Consider the following 19,846-nt stretch of genomic DNA (forward strand, 5'->3'; position numbering starts at 1 on the left):
CGCAGTTCTAGTTTGGATTATAATTTAATATTTTATGATCCGCAAGTTAATCGAGGAATTGAATAATTGAGGAAAATAACATTGCTGACAAGCTCCACCCTCCCCCTCCCCCTGCTCCGTCCTGTGAAAATCAGAAGTCGGCCCCAAATCGATACCAACTGAATCAAAACTCATAACAGGATTCTATATGTCCCCTTTACGTCTACATTTCCCAAATTAGCGTCGGCATAATTAGTTAGTACTATCAACTATTGCATCTAGCTTCACCACCTGCTTAATTGTGCTCAAGAATAATGAATCGAAAACATAGCAAAGGATAAGAAGAATTGAAGTAAATACATTCCAAAATACATGCATATAACCTACAGTGGAATGACGACTCCCCCCCCCCCCCCCCCTTATTGGTTTCGAACCTCTGGACACTCATACAATAAATGTCCATAGCCGAGTTGAGTGCCCGCGTATAAAGCGAGAGGCCCGGGCTTGAATCCCGGTGAAGGCTTGAAGTTTATCACTGTTCTGTATTTTTCAGCTCTAATTAGAAAATAAATATCTGCTTTAGTTGGCTAAATATTGTGCAAACCTTGCTAGGACAGTTGGTCTCAAAGAATCAGGTCCTTCCCAAAATTGATATAGTACACTCCGTCAAATATGATGTATGCGCGCCCCTGATCGCTCATTTGTTTTTCATCTAAAGTTCATCAAAGTTTGGTACAACCAATCATAGCCATTTCGGTCGCAAATTAGACTGTCCTTTTACTATGAAACTGTTATTTTGATTCATGTTATAAAATCTTACCACATAGGGTAGGGGTTCAGTTGCAGTTCCCATAGCTCTTTGTTTCCGATTTGGCACTCCATAGGAAGTCTGCTGCTTTCAATCAAACTTCATTAGCGCTTTTGGTAATGTGAGAAACTCTTACCTGGGTCGTCTAATCCTCTCTACTTGTTGTTTCTTCACATATTTATTACAGACTATGTATGTTGCACGAAATATTTCAGCAGATCATAAAGATCTTATTCATGATGTTGCTTTTGATTTCTACGGTAGGCGAATGGCTACATGTTCCAGTGATCACAGCGTTCAGGTAAACTTTATTTGCGTAGCCTAGCTAGGCTAGGTCTTACTTTAGCTCACGAGTTATCGATCACGTATACATAGTGGTACTATAGTATACTATAGTACTACTACTGCGGTTAATGTAGGTATATGGCTAGCGAGAAGTTTGATGAGCTGGTCACATTTTAGGGTGGTGTACGGTCATTCTGCGATGCTACGCGAACAAACGTTGTTTTAAAGGTAATTGATGTTGTTCTGTCTGTGTTTTGGATTTATCCTTCAAGTGCAACTGTAGGCCTAGGCTAGCAGAGGTTTCGCTGTTTGCTAGGCCTAAGTAGATTATGGATAAAGGTCTTGAGTCAAAGCAATGAAAAAAATTCCTTCATGGACGCGCTAAATTTATGGTGTAGACCTGGTTCCAGTCCTAGGGGAAATAATTCATCAATTGACGCATCTTCAAAATTAATGCAATGATAACGCAGGCAGTGTCAACATTTTGCAGCCAAGCAGAGCTAAATATTTGATAAGTTTTCATCCGTTTCAGGTACATGCTGATCAAAGTGTGTTTTTTTAAAGCTATTTACACCCTCCCCCAGGTTTGCACATTTTTTGGCATTTGGAAATCTTACTTCCTAAAAATCACCAAAATTACCTCAATATGAAACCACTACATTCTGGGGCCTGACTGAGCGTAGCGGCTCAGACTTCAGAGCATAGCAAATAACATCGAACGTCAATGGATGTATACTTAGTCCTACACAACAATAAGCTTATCGACGAATGTGTCGATTATACTTTGAGTAGGCACAGAACAATAAATATTTTGAGATCATTACATTTCTGAGGAACTACACAATGAAAAATGCATCCAGTTGAGAGATTTGGATTTTTTAGACGTCGTTAATCAAATCCTTAAGTGCGTCAATTATGAGCCCACCATGCTACAACTTGATGAGCACCTTCTTCTGAACAATGTGCAAAATTAAGTCAATTTTATTAAAGCTGTATTGGCTAAATTAAACTTACATTTGAGAAAATGTACAGTTTGACTACAAATCAAGTGCACTGTGTCTATTAGTGCAGCCATGTTTGTATAACGCAGTATCGGAGTAAGGGAACAACCAAAGTCACTGTACATCACTATTACTTAGTTAGGCCTAGGGCCTACCAAGGAAGTGTGGCTTACTGGGACAATGTTGTGAACTTAACAAGGTCAGGCTAGCCTCTATGTAGGCCCCAGACCTAGTTATAGAAAAGAAAGTTACCAGTTTGATTCTTAATGCCGTAAGAAAGACCCAAGAAAAGCTACAGTTTTGGGGTGTAAGTAAATAGATAAGATCCCATTCCAACCTGTTCTTGATCACCCCAGCATGTTTTCCATTCATCATATCAGTTTTTGCAAAATTTAAACCACTTGGCCAAACCCAGGAGGCTGTTATGTAACCAAATTTTTCACCATTTTGTCATACTAACTCTATACTACTTTAATTTGCAGTCTTATAAACTTTAAATCAGAGTGCTCAGCCTTGAAATACATTTCATCCTTGTTTTTTTTTTCTTTTCTTTTCCTTTCTTAAATCCAGGTCTGGGACATAAATGACAAGAATGAATGGCACTGTACAGCAAGTTGGAAGGTAGGCATTGACTTGTCAAGCACAATCTTTATTTTTGTAATGTATATGTTAATATTCGTGGTTGTGAAATTTTAGAAGTACGCAAATTGATTTTTTGCCACCGCAGGTGAAAGGTGCCCACTGTATAGAGTAACCAGTAACCACAGGTAACAATTTTTAAAGTTGATGTTCTCCTCGCAGTCCAGTTGGATGAAAAATATATCTTTGAAATACTTCAAGTTGGAAGGTACTGCCTACTGCGATGCTCATACTGAGCTTTGTAATTACATTATTGTTCTGGGACATTGCTGACAGAGTATACGTGGCGAGTTGTTAGGTATGTAGCTTCTCCATAACAATGTTACTCGGCTGCATAGGTGCAAAGTTGAGATTCGGTCAATGTACTTAGGTGAGTCAGATATATGCATTCTAATGTTACCTGACATCTACTACCTCTAATGAACATCTCAGTATGACTAACCGTTACGGTACAACAATACCAGATATACTTATGCAACTTTAAAAAAGTCTTGAAGTTAGTCGGATATTCTTATGATTCTTCACTTGAGTGAAAGTGTTTTATTTTATTTTATTGCCTTTGTCAATTGTCTCTTCCAGACTCACAGTGGTTCTGTTTGGAGAGTGACCTGGGCTCATCCAGAGTTTGGCCAGGTATTGGCGTCTTGCTCATACGACAGAATGGCAGCAATTTGGGAAGAGATTGGTGAGTCTTCTTCACAGAACAGTACTGTTATAAGGATATTAAATCTGGTGTCTTGCGGAAGCAACGACTCAAAAACGTATTGCATCCGCTCAGGGGGAAAAAAACTTGTGACAGTCATTCCCATCGTGAAAATATGCAGTTTAATATACATCCAATATGAACACACAATATTGATGTTTTAAATATACACACCATATCTATATTTTAAATAAAAACTCAGTTTGAAGTAATGCTTTGGCACATGCTGGCTTGTGTGGAAAGTTCCAATAGCATCATTACATCTAGTAGTAACATGCAGAAAAACAAATGTAGTTACTATATACTAAGGGACAATGCCAAATTGTGATCATAAAGTGGGAATTATCACTGTTACTGTAACTACAGTAGCAGACCGAGTGACTCCCGTACCCGAGTGCCTCCCATACCCGAGTGACTTCCGTACCCGAGTGACTTCCGTACCCGAGTGACTCCCGTACCCGAGTGCCTCCCGTACCCGAGTGACTCCCGTACCCCAGTGACTCTCGTACCCGAGTGACTCCCGTACCAGAGTGACTCCCGTACCAGAGTGACTCCCATACCTTAGTGACTCACGTACCCAAGTGACTCAGGTACCCGAGTGCCTCCCGTACCTGAGTGACTCGCGTACCCGAGTGCCTCCCGTACCCGAGTGACTCCCGTACCCGAGTGACTCCCGTACCCGAGTGATTCCCATACCTGAGTGACTCTTGTAGCCGAGTGACTCCCGTACCCGAGTGACATTCACTGTATACATACAGTAGGACTACCATGCACTGTGTCTGCACCTGCGTTTATGTTCTCTCAGTCTGTGAGTATGTGTCATAAATCACATGTTAGGAGTATTAGAAACAAATTATGTTTGTAGTGGAAATTACTCAACTTTGGAACACCAAACTGTGAAATTGACTTCCTTATAAGATTTGTCAACCCTTTGGTTTCATTTACAGTTAAAACTCTTGCTATCCCAGTTTGCTTTAATATTAACTTTTAACTATTTTGCCATCTTCCACCATCCATTTGACAAGCTACTGTTAGGTCCTACCACTGGTATAAACTGTTCCCTTCCCAAAGGTGTATAATTTTTATGTTTCGTAGAATAAAAGGATTCAAGTTATAACTTCAGCCTTTTGCCATATGAACAGGTTCATTACAGTATCCACTGAAATATAACTGAATCACACTGTCAAAAGGACCACAAGTTTGTGGCAATTTTTCAACACAGGCACTACTGTGATATGCATACATCTTTCATTCAGCTATATATAGCTCTCAAAGCAAGAATACCAAACCAAACAGTGGGAATCATTTACTATCAGAGTTAAGAGATGATGTAGCTTCCTAGGTAAATTGCATCCATAAAGTGTCCAGACATTTGTGATGAAAATTGTCTAGATAATGTAGAAACAATGCAATGATATCTTCCATCTGTGAGTAGATCTTGTGGCAAATTATGACATGGTTAAAACATGATTTCTGTGTACACACCTATCGTAGTCTATACTACAAACATCCCTATGTTTACATGCTAAGAGTAATGCTACCAGTCAAGCTTAAACAGAACCCTTTGTTCCAAATGAGTGCAGAAAGATAATTACTGGGATTTGCAACCATTGTTACAGTTTTCTGTGACTAAGTACTGTAACTTTGCTTGTTGGGACAACCTGAAAGGAAACTCCAATTCCTAGGATCACCTTTCAATGCACCCCCTCCCCCCAAAAAACATTCTTTTTGCTTTTTCCCACCTCTATAGCTGGATCAACAACACAAAGTCAAAGAAGACAAGGCCATTGGGTAAAGTTTCTTTCGTTTTTGGTTGCGATGATAATCATAACCTTTGCATTCATGATCGCGTGTGTATGTGTGTGTGTGAGTGCGTTTGTGACGCCCAGCTTGTAAACACGATATCTCAAGAAGGGAAGGTCAGACCAATTTCATATTTTGTGTGTAGAAGTACGACATTAAGCACAAGAAGCCTATTGTTTATGGTGGAGGTCAAAGGTCATTTGGGGTCACCAGGGGTAAAATTGTGAAAACCTTGTAAACATGATATCTCAAGAAGGGAATCATAGGCAGACCTCATATTTGGTGTGTAGGAGTACCACATCGTGTTTAACAAGCCTACTGTTTTTGGAGGGGGCAATGGTCATTAGGGGTCATCAGAGGTCAAATCTTGAAACAGTTGTAAACATGTACACCCTCACTATACATTTCGTCAGATTCATGAAGAAAACTGCTCATGTTACATCATCGAAACCACAATACATTTTTTGCATTCTAGTAGGTTTGTTATAACAATTATATAATACAATAAGCCTTGCTCGTTGCCTCCATTTCTGTCTGATGCATGACTTTATTACAGGACAATATATAAAAATAAAACAAAAACTGTTAGCAAAACTGCTTATCCACTAAGGATCTTCTTCAGAGGCTAAATTCAGCCTCTGCAGAAGATCCTGCTAAGATCGGAAACGTCAGGTCCACTTTACTTTTACACAAGGATAATATATAGACCAGTAAACTTGTATACAGATATCATACATGTGATGTGATTGCCCTGTATTTGAAATTTCCACAAATATCAGAGATCATTTGAAGTGAATTAAACTTAAAAGCCTGGTCTGTATCTGCTTCTCTGTGTTTGTTACAGACATCACTTTACCATCTTAGATTAATTTATTTTGCAAAAATGTCACCCTCATAAATTTCCACCCTTTTCATCATTCGTATGCGCCAGAAGCTGATATATCTTAATGAATGATATTCTTCCTTTGTTCTTCCATTAACTTCTGATAAGACATTGTAAATCTGATGGATTTACATAATTTTTACGTAACTGAGAGAAACGATGAAATATACTCGATATCACAAAAAATAATTATATCCCATCATTTGTAGATTGTTTCTGAATTTTATGCTGAAATTTCAAGATAAAATTTAGTTTGAGTCTGAATAATGTCTCTTTAAAATATTTCTCCTTTCTGACTGTTGATGAGTTTTTTAAACTTCACATAGCCTCATAGTTTTAAGTTTATCTGTCATTTTCCTTTCAGATCAAGAGAGCTACTCTAGTGGACAGTAGGACATCAGTAACAGATGTAAAATTCTCTCCAAGATGTTTAGGTTTAAAACTGGTGAGCTTAATTAATATCATAAGCTAAGAAGGTATTTGTGGTGTGATGATTCATATAATTAACCTAACTAGCAGAAATTGTTGTTTTGTTTCAAGGGAATGAATTAAAGCATTATTGTGTGATTATAGCCTCTACTTTGCTGAAAGTTTCATGAATGTATCATAAAAGTATTGATCCAATTTGTTAAAATTTGCAATTGTCCAAATGCCACTCGAGTTTATCTTTATGTTAGAAACATGTACAGGCTGATTGTGAGTGTGATTTTGGGTTTACAACAGTATAAGATCTATAGACTATAGTACTATACCACGATGCAGTGTTCTAGTTTAATTATGTGTAATTGCTCCTGGTATGTGCTGTGTGTGCTACACTACTGAAGGTAGTCATTGCTCCTGGTGTGTGCTGTGTGTGCTATACTAGGTAGTCATTGCTCCTAGTATGTGCTGTGTGTGCTACACTAGGTAGTCATTGCTCCTGGTATGTGATGTGTGTGCTACACTAGGTAGTCATTGCTCCTGGTATGTGCTGTGTGTGCTACACTAGGTAGTCATTGCTCCTGGTATGTGATGTGTGTGCTACACTAGGTAGTCATTGCTCCTGGTATGTGCTGTGTGTGCTACACTAGGTAGTCATTGCTCCTGGTATGTGATGTGTGTGCTACACTAGGTAGTCATTGCTCCTGGTATGTGATGTGTGTGCTACACTAGGTAGTCATTGCTCCTGGTATGTGCTGTGTGTGCTACACTACTGAAGGTAGTCATTGCTCCTGGTATGTGCTGTGTGTGCTACACTAGGTAGTCATTGCTCCTGGTATGTGCTACACTAGGTAGTCATTGCTCCTGGTATGTGCTGTGTGTGCTACACTAGGTAGTCATTGCTCCTGGTATGTGCTACACTAGGTAGTCATTGCTCCTGGTATGTGCTGTGTGTGCTACACTAGGTAGTCATTGCTCCTGGTGTGTGCTGTGTGTGCTACACAAGGTAGTCATTGCTCCTAGTATGTGCTGTGTGTGCTACACTAGGTAGTCATTGCTCCTGGTATGTGCTGTGTGTGCTACACTAGGTAGTCATTGCTCCTGGTGTGTGCTGTGTGTGTTACACTAGGTAGTCATTGCTCCTGGTATGTGCTGTGTGTGCTACACTAGGTAGTCATTGCTCCTGGTATGTGCTGTGTGTGCTACACTAGGTAATCATTGATCCTGGTATGTGCTGTGTGTGCTACACTAGGTAGTCATTGCTCCTGGTATGTGCTGTGTGTGCTACACTAGGTAGTCATTGCTCCTGGTATGTACTGTGTGCTACACTAGTTAGTCCAGATAGTTTGATTGATGAGTCTCTTAAAAGAAAAAAGCACCTGGTCTAAAAGCCAGACTGGTTTTGAATCATTTGAAACATTGCGCATTTAATTAGTTATTTTTGAAGGGATATTAGGACATGTCGTACCTCGGTTCCTTTCGTGAAGTTAAGTTCATCTCAATTCAATTACAAAGTTTACAGTAGCTATTGCTGGTACTCGATCTTTTTGTCCTTGTTTCGAGAGTTTATCAACATCCCCCATTTCACTTGTCTGATAATTTCACAGGCAACCTGTTCCGCGGACGGTAATGTTAGAATCTACGAGGCTCCGGACCTAACAGATCTGACCACCTGGGAGATCCAGGACCAGATACAGACCAAATTGAGCTGTAGTTGCCTCTCTTGGAATCCTTCCAGGTAATAGAACCTATGTGATTTAATGGTTTTATCTATTTAGCAGACCTTTATACCTCAGTGAGAGTGGGTGGGAGGAGGAGGGTGGGGAGGGTGGGGGGTGAGCTGTGGTAGAATTGTTTGATCAGAAACGCCTGTATCATAGTTTCTTCTTCTTCCCTTGGTGAATAATGCCCATGCAGTGGGAGATAAGACTTGGCAAATGCATCCATCCCCTCCTTTCTTATATCATTCCCCCTCCTGCCATCTTAATCCCCCATCCTGTCCTTTTTCATCTCCTCCTCCTCCTCCCCACCCCCATCCCCTCTCTTTGCAAGCTTCTAAACATATCATACCCATACACCACTGGACTATCTGCTGCTAATTTCTCTTGGGTTGAATTGTTTATAAAGAAATCATTGAAATGATAATGGCCTGCTCACAAGAGTGTATTAAATCATGTCAACACAGGGATACATTTGTAAAGCATTCTTCAGCGATTGCATTTATGATGTAACTAACACGTGAACTATGCTTTATCAAAACTAACCGCCTTGGTGATGGTTCATGTCCCATGTGAGTTTTTAATAAATACCGTAATAGACAGGTGTAAAGGCACAGCATGGGACCTTGCCAAAGAACTTTCCTCCTATAGAGGGTCTTTAAGTGTTGTTATAGCAAATCATGACGAGATCCAAACTTTCCTTCCCTTTTTTCAGGTTACATCCGGCTACCATTGCGGTCGGAAGTGACAATACAAACCCAGCGGCCGGCGGAAAGGTACAGATCTACGAACATTCCGAGAATGAAAGGTGAATTCAATCATATTGTCACGACGTAGAACCTCAAAAAATTAATGTGATTAAAATAAGCCCAGATAGATATAATTTTACAGTGTAATTATATGCAAATAATAATTTTGAATATTTCTGAGACAGTAAAAGAATGCTGTCAGTAAAGAGAAAGTCTTTAGGTTGAAGGTCGAAAGAATCCAAATGGTAAATTCTTTTGTCCGACAAATTGAAGCGTACCGTAGGTCTGACTGGGGTCTGTTTACCGTAAGGTGTGTTCCCGTTACATGCAGACAAGGCTGGCTAGAGTTTTAAAAGGTTGTTACCTCTTAAAAATCTCTCAAAACTCAGTTGATTGGTTGTGGCAAGTCTTTATCGGGTTCAGTACCATAAAGCTTTAAGAATACAAAGAGTTCCCTTTCAAAAGCACACTTCTGTGTGTGTCTGTGGTATTTTTCTTCATCCCCACCCCCCCATCTCCTACCTCTCCCTCTCCCTTCACAAAGTTTAACAAAACGTGATGTGTTATTTGTACCACAATACATAATAAATACATGTCTTTGATTTGGATGATTCAGCAATTGTTAATGGATCAATTTCTTTCCTGTGATAGAAAGTGGAATCGGACGAGCATGTTGATGAGTATTACAGAAGCTGTCCACGACATAGCGTACGCACCCAACCTGGGCCGGTCGTATGACGTATTAGCCATAGCAACCAAGGATGTCGTAATCATGAGGTTTGACAAGTAAGCTGCACTAATTACATACACTTCAGTCAATTTCAGACATTTTGTTTTTTTCCATGTCGCTTGCAGAGGTAAACAAAGTTCTTGACATGTGTAAAATAGTCTTAAAATATTGTTCAAAAACTATGCAAGTTTGTAAAAAAAAAAAAAATGGAAAATTATTGGTTGAAAAATAATGAATTGGTTATGTTGGTTAAATGTCTAATGATGTTCATATCAGTTTTGACATACTGATTGATGATCACCTAAAATGTTTGAAAATTAGTTTCACTTGATCTGTGGTGACGTTCAAGAGTTTATGGTTAACATATGTGGTTCAACTACTTTCCAAACGAGGGCAATTCATTGCTGGTATGGGTTTTGAAGAACTTGTAACCAAGATTTTGAGAAACCTAGCATATCTGTTCCTGGCATTTTGAGGTGAATGTCCCAACACATTTTGTTGTTGATATTTAACACATATTGTGAAACCCTTTCACTATACCATAATGTTATATATTATTATAATATATTAGCATATTTGTAGTTGGTAATGAACATATAGTGAGAAACAGCATATGTGCTGTTGGTATTTATGGTATAGTGTGAAGGGTAGCATCTCTGTTGTTGGTATTGAACATATAGTGAGAAACCGAGCATACATGTTGTTGGTTTTTATGGTATAGTGAGAAGGGTGTCATATTTGTTGTTGGTATTGAACATATAGTGAGAAACAGACCATATGTGTTGTTGGTATTTATGGTATAGTGAGAAGGGTATAATATTTGTTGTTGGTATTGAACATATAGTGAACTACCCAGCATATGTGTTGTTGGTATTTATGGTATAGTGAGAAGGGTAGCATATTTGTTGTTGGTATTGAAGATACAGTTAGCATACTTGTTGTGGGTGTATAATACATTGTTAAGAAAGAAACAGATGCTTCTTGTTTCATGGTGAAACCAAAATTAATGAGTGACAGTTTTGTCACAGGAAAATTAAACTTTATTGTGTGTTTGATTCTACTGGGCAAGAAAGTAAAAATGTTGTTGAATTTTCATTTTTGTTTATACTACTTTCTCTTTCAAAGGAAAGATCCAGCCATGATAGGTCCAGCTCCAGGAAGGAATACACCCGTACAACTGGACCACCAAGGTGCCCAGGTGAGTGATCAATCTAAGACAACAATCAAATTGTCTGACAACTTAACAGTTGTTCTTCCTACCTTAACAATTTATGTAAAATATTAGACATTTTCTCCTTTATTTTGTTTGTTTTTCATTTAATTCCTACCTGGATGTTAGACATTATGTTTCAGTTTGCATCCCTCTTCAATAGTGTGATTCTTGAAGCTAACACAAAATCCTGATTGTTCCTTTACGTCAATAAGATTCTGCTTTTTTTAAATTTGTCTCATCTGTGTAGTGTCTATACTGCTAAGTTACTTCAGTGCAAGTATTGTCTCGTAAAGTGACAAAAATTAAACCCTTTTTGTTTCTTTCTTCTTTTGTTTGATCGGAAATACAAGGGGTGTAAAGGTTGTGTGGTGAGGGATTAAATGTTTTCTTTTGTAATGTGGAAATAAACATCCATAAGTGGGTGAAGAAGGAAAGGGGAAATGTCTATTGTATTGTGTAGTAAAATACATGATGGAAATATCACTTGGCGTTATACCTCTGTCCGGTAAGAAGGGGGGGAATGACCCTGGCAACCTCTGGCTTTTACTGTTTAGTCGATCTTTACCACTCATCTTCTCGCCGTAGTACACCAATCGTTTGTTTTCTTTCTATAGGTTTGGCAAATCAGTTGGAATATAACAGGTACTATTCTAGCAGCCTCTAGCGATGACGGTATGGTCAAGTTATGGAAAGGTAAGAGTCCTGATTAAAAGACTCTTAAAGACTCTTTGAAAGTTTAAAGAATAAAGAATGGCAGGGCCTGTACATTAACGATTGCCTATATGCAATGGAAATCACACACTAACAGCCTATTGACTTTGTCGTGTGATATCAGACTTGCTTTAGTCGAATTTAGTCGATTTCAGTTACCTTGCTCAGTTATGAAACTTGGGGGGATGTTAATACGGAAACCCCTTAGTAGAAGTAGTAACCTCCACTTTTGATTAAGCCCCCTGGGATCATAAAGAGCTTGATGTCAATCCTTGGTTAAACCTCCTGGGATCATGAAGAGCCTACCGTCAATCCTTGATTAAACCCCCTGGGATCATAAAGAGCTTACAGTCGATCCTTGATTAAGCCTCCTGGGATCATAAAGATATTACAGTCAATCCTTGATTCAATCCCCTGGGATCATAGAGAGCTGACAGTCAATCCTTGATTAAAACCTGTTAAGAATTGTTGAAGTTCTTTGAAAGAAGCAACTGTACACTTTCATTTCCCACAGCTAATTACCTTGATAAATGGAAGTGCATACAAGTGCTGAAAGGAGACGGATCATCCGTGGCCCCTTTACTGATGCAGCCCAAAGAGGCCGCCAGGGAGACCAGGGGGTCCAGTCTACCGGAGCCATCGGTGGATGCAGGCTTCATGAGCTCCAGGTATAGCTTCAGGCCAATATGAACTTCATGAGGGGGTAGTACCACACACCCCAAACATGCATTCCCTAGCTACTAAAAGCACCCCCCAGCAGTATCACCTCACAGGATGCATAAAGGATATGTGTTGTGATTATATCACTAAAACTGATCAAAGAGAAGAAAGCAAGATACATTGATCTTAGAGGATGGTCACTCCCCTGGGAGTATCAAACCAGGAAATGCCAACATTTTCTTTGCAATACAGTACTGCTTCTTCCTATGTGTTTTAGGACGCCAGTGTTGATGTTACATGGGTGCATAGCTCTTCCATTTTAGTATCAGTGATAACTCCTATTTTGAAGAATTTAAGTCAACATCCATCATGCTTGACATTCTCTCTGTGAGCGTTAGTCTACTCCATGTCTTCACTAAAGAGCATAGTTTTTGAAAATCCAGCTGCTCCTCATTAATTATGAAATAATCAACACCTCAGATAGACAGTGTTTGAGGTCCAAGCCCTGAGCTCCCATTTTGTTACTAACTCTTGCATAATATCCAGCTCGGTAGAATCCAGAGTCAATTTGCCCTTCCTCCATGTTTGGATTTGAATTTTAGTCCGACTTCTTTTCAAGTCACTGACATATACGAATGGTTTGGGAGCTGTCAGTGGACCATGGTGAGGCAGAAAATAACTGGGAGAGGAGGGAAGGGGGGGGGGGTTAGGAGGGTGAAAGGGGACATAAAGCCCTTGACATAATAAAACTTGCAGAAAAGAACTGCACTATATTGCCACAAATCTCTCTAGGAGTGAACAGTCAAGTCCCCTAACTGCCCCCCACCTCCCCTCTCTCCCTCCCTCCCTCCCTGCCCTCTATGACTTATTGTAACTCCATATTCCCACCTATGCTATCATGCCACAGCTGCATGTAGGTACCATGGGGTTTCATAGTGCCATCTAAGTCTTATTGCTGTGTGTTATAATATATACTCATTTGTACTGTGTCTTTCTCCGTGTGATATGAATACTAGAGACACGAAGAACAACAGAAAAATTTACGAAAATAATCACCGTTCAACATGAAACTTCTTTTCAAAAGTGAAATTTTCAAATATCGAATGCAAGTTTCTAGTTTTAAAAAAGAGCTGAAATTTCTCATTTTCTATCTTAAGTGTTGTGTTTGAGTAAATATTTTTTGTTTTGTTTGTTTGTTTTCTGGTTTTTGTTTTGTTTTCTAACTTTCAGTTTGTCAGTGAAAAGTGTCTTATCCACATAATTAAGCACACTGACCAATTATTGACATCCATGTCATTGATTACATTAGCTTTGGTGAATGTGAAAATTTTGATTTTGAGTCTTGGAATAATATAATGTGAAATAATAGAAAAGTTAATCTAGTGTATAAATTATGAGCTTCTGTTGAAACCATGAAGCTTGTTTTATCTTTAGAACTTTTCAAGTGGTGTGCGCAAGGGTAGGGTGGTGTGGGTTCCCTCAGCCACTGTCAGTAGGGGGAACATGCAGTGAGGGTGAAAATGTAATAGGGGTACAGTAAGGATTTTCAAAATTAAAAATACTTATCTGCACAACTTTTCATTAGATATATATACATATATATAAATCTATATATTTGTCTAATTTATAGTGTAAGATATGCCTCAGAATATTGATGTCAAAACTTTTTGACGTGAAAACTCTCATTTGATGTCAAAACTCTCATTTTTTATGTGGTGGGGGGGGGTTGGGGGAATAGTCGTCTGCAACAACCGCAGGACCAACCCTCTCCTATGGATTCACAAGTTCTTGATTAGCCTCTGGCTCTATGTCTCTACTAAATTTAGAATTTGTGCCCTCCCCTGCCCCCACATTTCAAATCCTGCACACACCACTGTGTATCCGATTGTTTCTGTCATAGATGCACAGAAAAGACAACTTTTTAAACCGTATCTTTTTTTTTGGGGGGGGGGGGGTTTGTGTTAAAATAATGTTCGATTTTGCCTAAAGCTCAAAGCAACTTTGTGTGTTAGGTTTCATATTTTTGCTCATAGCAGAATATTTAATTGCACTCATTTTTGTATCCTCCTCCACTGCTGCTTTCAAATAAAGATTTTAATTTCTTTTTCCAACTCATCCATTTGCTTTTGTTCCTACTTTTGCCTGTCGCTGTGTTTTCAGTATTCATTCAAAATACATGAGACTCATTGCATGATTCAACTATCAGCTTAAAATGTATAACAGTAGAGCATCACAAAGCACAGCATATATGCAAGAACCTCTGTCAACGTGTGACACAGGGAACATGAATTGCACAAGACCCAGAGTGACACATCACATTTTGTGCGCTCGCTCTGTGTGGGGGTGACTAGAGTGCACATCTGTCACAGTGTTACAGGCACAGGCACACGCAGCATAATTAACACGTCTTTGAGCAAACCTGTGTCACAGTGTGACTGAGAGAGTCATGGTGACACTAGTCGTTGTGTGCACGTACGTGACAATGTGGTTCTCTTTACCCCTGTGTGGTACCATTCACAGTCAGCTGCACCCACGTGATTCTGTCCATTGTGTGCGGACCTCGTAAATGTGTCACTAATGCAGACAGTGGTAGTGGTGTACTTGTATCACAGTGTGACACCAGTCCAGTCACGATACCATATGGTGCAATTCATTGTGTGACTTGCATCAATGCGTGATTAGTGCATTTGCCAGTGGAATGCGTCTGTCACAGTGTGAATTTGGATTAATGGGCGGTGTACCCATGCCATTGGTAGCTGCATCATGACGGTGAATTTCACTGTTCCACCACGGATCAGATGTCATGAATCACTCAACGTATATGCAGTTCAGCGGATTATCGTATCATGGTGAAGACAAGTCATATCCAGTCATTCTTATTCATTTTGACTGTAGTTATTACCAGGACATTTTCCCATAGTCCATTTATGCTCTGGAATCACTGCATCATCTCCATGGGGATAGTTTTCGCCATTTTATATCGGTCAATATTATGTCACATCATCTCACTCTTGGAAATTGGTGACTGATGCCGTGTTCAACTGTCCACCCGGTGTTGTATATCTTCATTTAATGATGCTGCCATGTAACATACTAACCTTTAAAATCTCTGCCTGATATCAGACATGGCCAGGCCCACTTTATGGAAATCATAAAGATGTGATTGATTTAATTGATTGAATAATGTACTGGTGTGACGTCAGGCCTGATTCGCCAGCCAGACCTAAGGATGCTGAAACAGATCACCTCTCACCTAGCAATATTCAGTGCAACATAATCAGTTATAGATACGTGCGTAATGTGTACAGTTCATGTGCATGCTATCACTAGTTGTTATTGAATAGGCGGGAAAAACCAATAATAATGTAGCATAGAACCAAGCTGCTAATATGTTTCAAAATAAAATAAAACTGTTAGCAAACTGCTTATCCACTAGAGAGCCTGTGTAAGAGAATGTGTAAAAGTAAGTTGGTCCTGACGTTTCGATCCTAGCAGGATCTTCAAATGCCAAATGACAAGTAACAGTCACTACTACTTGTCATATAGCCATTGAAGAAGATCCTGCTAGGATCGAAACGTCAGGCCAACTTACTTTTACACAATATGTTTCGTTACCCATGTGGATTAGTTCAACATATATCGGCCATACAGTTATATGGATGAGTCACACAAGTGCCGCACGGTCATGGAGTCATCTTCCTTTAGTTACCAAAGTGTGGGCCAATCAACCACGAGGGGCATTTATCCATGGATTAATGTATGATTTCAACTAGATAAGAAACGATTTGAGCAGATGTAGTTTCCGTTCCGTTTACGTTCATGCAATACAGGCCCGAACCGCCCCTGAAATGTAGTGTGCCTGAAAACTGCGCTGATATCGTCCACGTAGAATCTGCATAGTTATTAACTTTAGTAAGTTTGTATGATATGTGTGTATACTACGTGGTGTAACGTCCGGGATTATTTATAACCACATCTTAAAGAGAGTCTCGTTACATTGTCGAGCCACACTGTCGAGCCACATTACCGAGCCACATTGTCGTGTATGTGCACACAATGACTGGTGTCACGCGGCTCTCAAGAGTTCCGAGAGTCTCGTTACTTGTGAAGCCTCAATCTGGTGTATTTTACTTAGACAAACTAGTGCCACACACAATGACTAGTGTCACGCGGCTCTCAAGAGTTCTGAGAGTCTCGTTACTTGTGAAGCCTCGATCTGGTGTATTTTACTTAGACAAACTAGTGTCACAATGACTAGTGTCACGCGGCTCTCAAGAGTTCTGAGAGTCCCGTTACTTGTGTGAAGCCTCAATCTGGTATATTTTACTTAGACAAGGAAAATTGAAAACAAAACTTGAAACTTTATTCAATGAAGACAAGAATCTCGTTTCAATCCGGGTTTCCTTGTAACTGCATGCGTTCTTGTGTTTAGTGTATAGTAAGTATTGCATACTATACCATGACGTAATGTCATCATTGCCGGTTTGGTGTAGGATAGAGTGTGATACCAGCAGAAAATCTAAAGTACTTGTAAGTAAAAGGGTCCCGGTTTCTGTATTCAAAACTGAATGCAGAATTGTCGCGATCTATCCGAAAGTAATTAAAGTATTAATCTTCTGGCTGGATATGATCATAGATAGACTTAAGTTGATAAGTTCTTACACCTCCATAATATCAATACGGTCAGTGTAGACTGTTAATAGGGCTATCAATATATTGAAGCCGGGAGGATAACTCCACCTTACCTGACGATTGCGCCAAAATGTTCCTCATGCGCACGTGTGAGCTGATGCACTGCGACCTGTTACAGGTTGTAATAACCAGAACGACCCCCCTCCTCCCCCACCCTCTGACATTGAAGACTGAAAAGGCATAGAGCCAAATATCAACACCTAAAGTAGGCTACTAGTCTTGGATATTCTAGTCGGCAACACGTGACAGAACTTTCTGATATTTTCAAATGTTATTACCACTTGCTGAGAATACGTAAACTTGAACAGTTTTTGCCACAAATTGTAAATTGTCGATAACTGCCAAGTATTGAAAGAATGTCTCATACGACACTCAAATAATATGAAAGTGACTATTTTTAATTTACCAATTATTCGTTCGATTAATCTAATCAACTTAGTAATTGAAAACGATAAAAGTAATGGAATAAGTTCTATGGCAAAAGCCGGATGCGCCTGCAAGACCATTTGCATGACCAATAGACCTGCTAATTCATACATGTATCATAGACGTCAATAAATGCCAAGACTGAGGTAATATTTAATCCTTCTCCATCCATTAGCTGGGAAATATTCACCGGTGCTAACATTAATTACAGTACAAAAGGATCAAGACCTGTTTGTAGAAGGTTGTGGTAATGAAGTTAAGAAGAAAAAAACACTCCCGTTTCTCTTCAAGTCGACTTCAATGCTAATTAATTTCAGTTGCAATATATTACAATCAACGTATGGTATATCGCTTCATGACTGATACTGGGTTACCAACCTCCTCCCACCCCACCCCACCCCCCCCCCCCCTCTTGTGATATTTTTAATAACCTCATCCTATCGACTCGTTGGAGGCTAATATATTTGCAGTATGGGTGAGAATGGTTATCAGATCATTTGCCCCAGTGGCTTTGGGGAGGGAAGGAAGGGGAGAAAAATAACATTTGATGATGGGCGAAATTAAGAGAAATTTTCCAGTTTAATGTAATATCTACGGTGATTTGTATTACAAGGGTAAGTAAACCTCCATCCTTTCCGACTCTCCATAAATTCCACCAATGTTATATTTTTGCGCTTCTGTGTCATATATAGGTCTGTATAGCAAACGCAAAAGAGGACTAGGGCCACTGCCTACAGAGACCTTGACTATACATGGCTCCGAAAAGCATGCCCCACCTCCCCTGCCTCATACCTTGGTACCCTCCCATTCCGGTCACCCCTCCTCTCCTCCACCAACGCATCATTCTCTTTGCTAATCAAGTAATATTTACCCACTTTCTTATCAACAGCCCTAAATTTTCCATTTTTACATCATCCTGGTTCAGTGACTCCAGCCCTCGGTCCCGGCAAGGAAGGCCGAGCTCCTCTCCTGGATCAACAGCATCGAGTACAGTTATTCGAGGGTTCCACGTACACTAACATTAAAACGTAACATCTCATAGCGACGACCATGCTCCCTTACCTTTTCTTGTTTATGAATATTTTTCAAATTTCTGCATATCTAACAATTACGTAAAACACACTGGCAAAGAACCATCTTAAATTGTATTACAAAAAAAAAAGGACGATTTACTCCATCTAGAAAGAATGTAAGAGCGTCTTTTTACATTAAGAGGGGTGGGGTGGTCGGGGAGGGGTGATGCGGGTTACCCGAAAATATAACTTAGAATACCCACAAATGATCAATAGGGCCTAAATGACTATTGGGTTCAGGACAATTTTAATAAAAGATTGAAAAGAGAGTTGCGCATTCCACTTAAAAGACAAACGAACGTTAAGATTCGACATACTCGTGTAAATGACTCGACAATCCCTACCGAAATTACCGTACTAGATGGTAAGTCCTATAACCAGCACCCACTTGTCCCTCCCCCTCCCCTCTTCCCCCTCCTCCTGACCTCGCACCCTGGGTGCGCATGACTAAGGCTACATATTAATGATGAGCCTAACTGCATGCAGTGTAACTGTGTAACAAATGCAGGCAATAACAACAATAATTATACTGTTGGTGAGAGGATGTGGCGGGGGATCATGGCGAGGGGCTTAACCCGCCTGCAGGTAGTTTGCAGCACTAATTCATATTACGCTATTAATTATTAACGGATTTTTTTTTAAACGGTTTATACAAATTAGAGCAAATATTGAATAAGTACGTAATTTTCTTGATATCCAAAACTATAGTAACAGAGACATAGTGAATACTGTAATCTGGTTGTGTAATTAACTTAATTTCATTTGGCAATTCTTTGAGAAAAACATCCCCCACCTCCGTCCCACTGGTAGAAGCTTCAATGTGATTTATCAACCTTTTGTATCACGCTATGGGTTTGTTTTTATACGGTAGGTCCATAGTAACGCTTCTTATGACGTAATGTATGTGTCACAGTGTTGTTGCTTGGTTTCAAGCATGCTTCAAATTGTCTCTTTTGTATTTTTGGTATTTTATGTCAGTTGGCATGTACAGTCACTGTATCATTCTTAATCACACCACGGGATAATCTTAGAAACACTCTTCTTTTTTTTAAATAAAAGCTTTTAACAAGAAAAAACGAAAAATGTGATCATGATACTTTTCATAGTTTTTATGACCTTTTGTATAGATATTTTGTAAATAAATAGAGACAGTTGAAAGAAAATGTTTAGTTGTTGTCGATTTTCTCGTCTCCCAGTCATGGGCGGCGATCCGTACTTCCGAGTGGGGGGGGGGGCGGATATGACCTTGTTCACTATCTAAGCGTAGCGCCACCATGAGTTAGCGCGAAGCGTACAAGAAAATTTTGGGATTTACAAACCCTCTAGATGGCCGGAAACGGCACTTGCCGAGGT

The 19,846-nt window shown here is 39.6% G+C and overlaps 1 protein-coding gene across 1 annotated transcript; it reads left to right on the forward strand.

Annotated features, from left to right (window-relative positions):
* Positions 1-869: 869 nt before the first annotated feature.
* Positions 870-19,656, forward strand: LOC139965665 (nucleoporin SEH1-like). The gene is made up of 12 exons (XM_071968269.1): positions 870-1,088; positions 2,644-2,694; positions 3,292-3,397; positions 5,166-5,206; positions 6,466-6,546; positions 8,129-8,259; positions 8,955-9,047; positions 9,640-9,774; positions 10,844-10,916; positions 11,546-11,624; positions 12,157-12,310; positions 18,310-19,656. Exons 1-12 carry the CDS (start codon positions 978-980, stop codon positions 18,437-18,439), a joined length of 1,185 nt encoding a protein of 394 aa, XP_071824370.1. The 5' UTR covers positions 870-977; the 3' UTR covers positions 18,440-19,656.
* The last annotated feature ends 190 nt before the right edge of the window (positions 19,657-19,846 follow it).

This window comes from Apostichopus japonicus, chromosome 3 (assembly GCF_037975245.1).
Source record: "Apostichopus japonicus isolate 1M-3 chromosome 3, ASM3797524v1, whole genome shotgun sequence".
NCBI lineage: Eukaryota > Metazoa > Echinodermata > Holothuroidea > Aspidochirotida > Stichopodidae > Apostichopus > Apostichopus japonicus.

What these genes read in the sequence shown, in the direction of transcription:
- LOC139965665 (XM_071968269.1), top strand. Translation starts at nt 978, where the DNA reads ATGTATGTTGCACGAAATATTTCAGCAGATCATAAAGATCTTATTCAT. An exon ending in GAACATTCCGAGAATGAAAG is followed by an intron (nt 9,048 to 9,639) that starts GTGAATTCAATC and finishes TTCCTGTGATAG; the next exon opens with AAAGTGGAATCGGACGAGCA. An exon ending in GTAATCATGAGGTTTGACAA is followed by an intron (nt 9,775 to 10,843) that starts GTAAGCTGCACT and finishes TCTCTTTCAAAG; the next exon opens with GAAAGATCCAGCCATGATAG.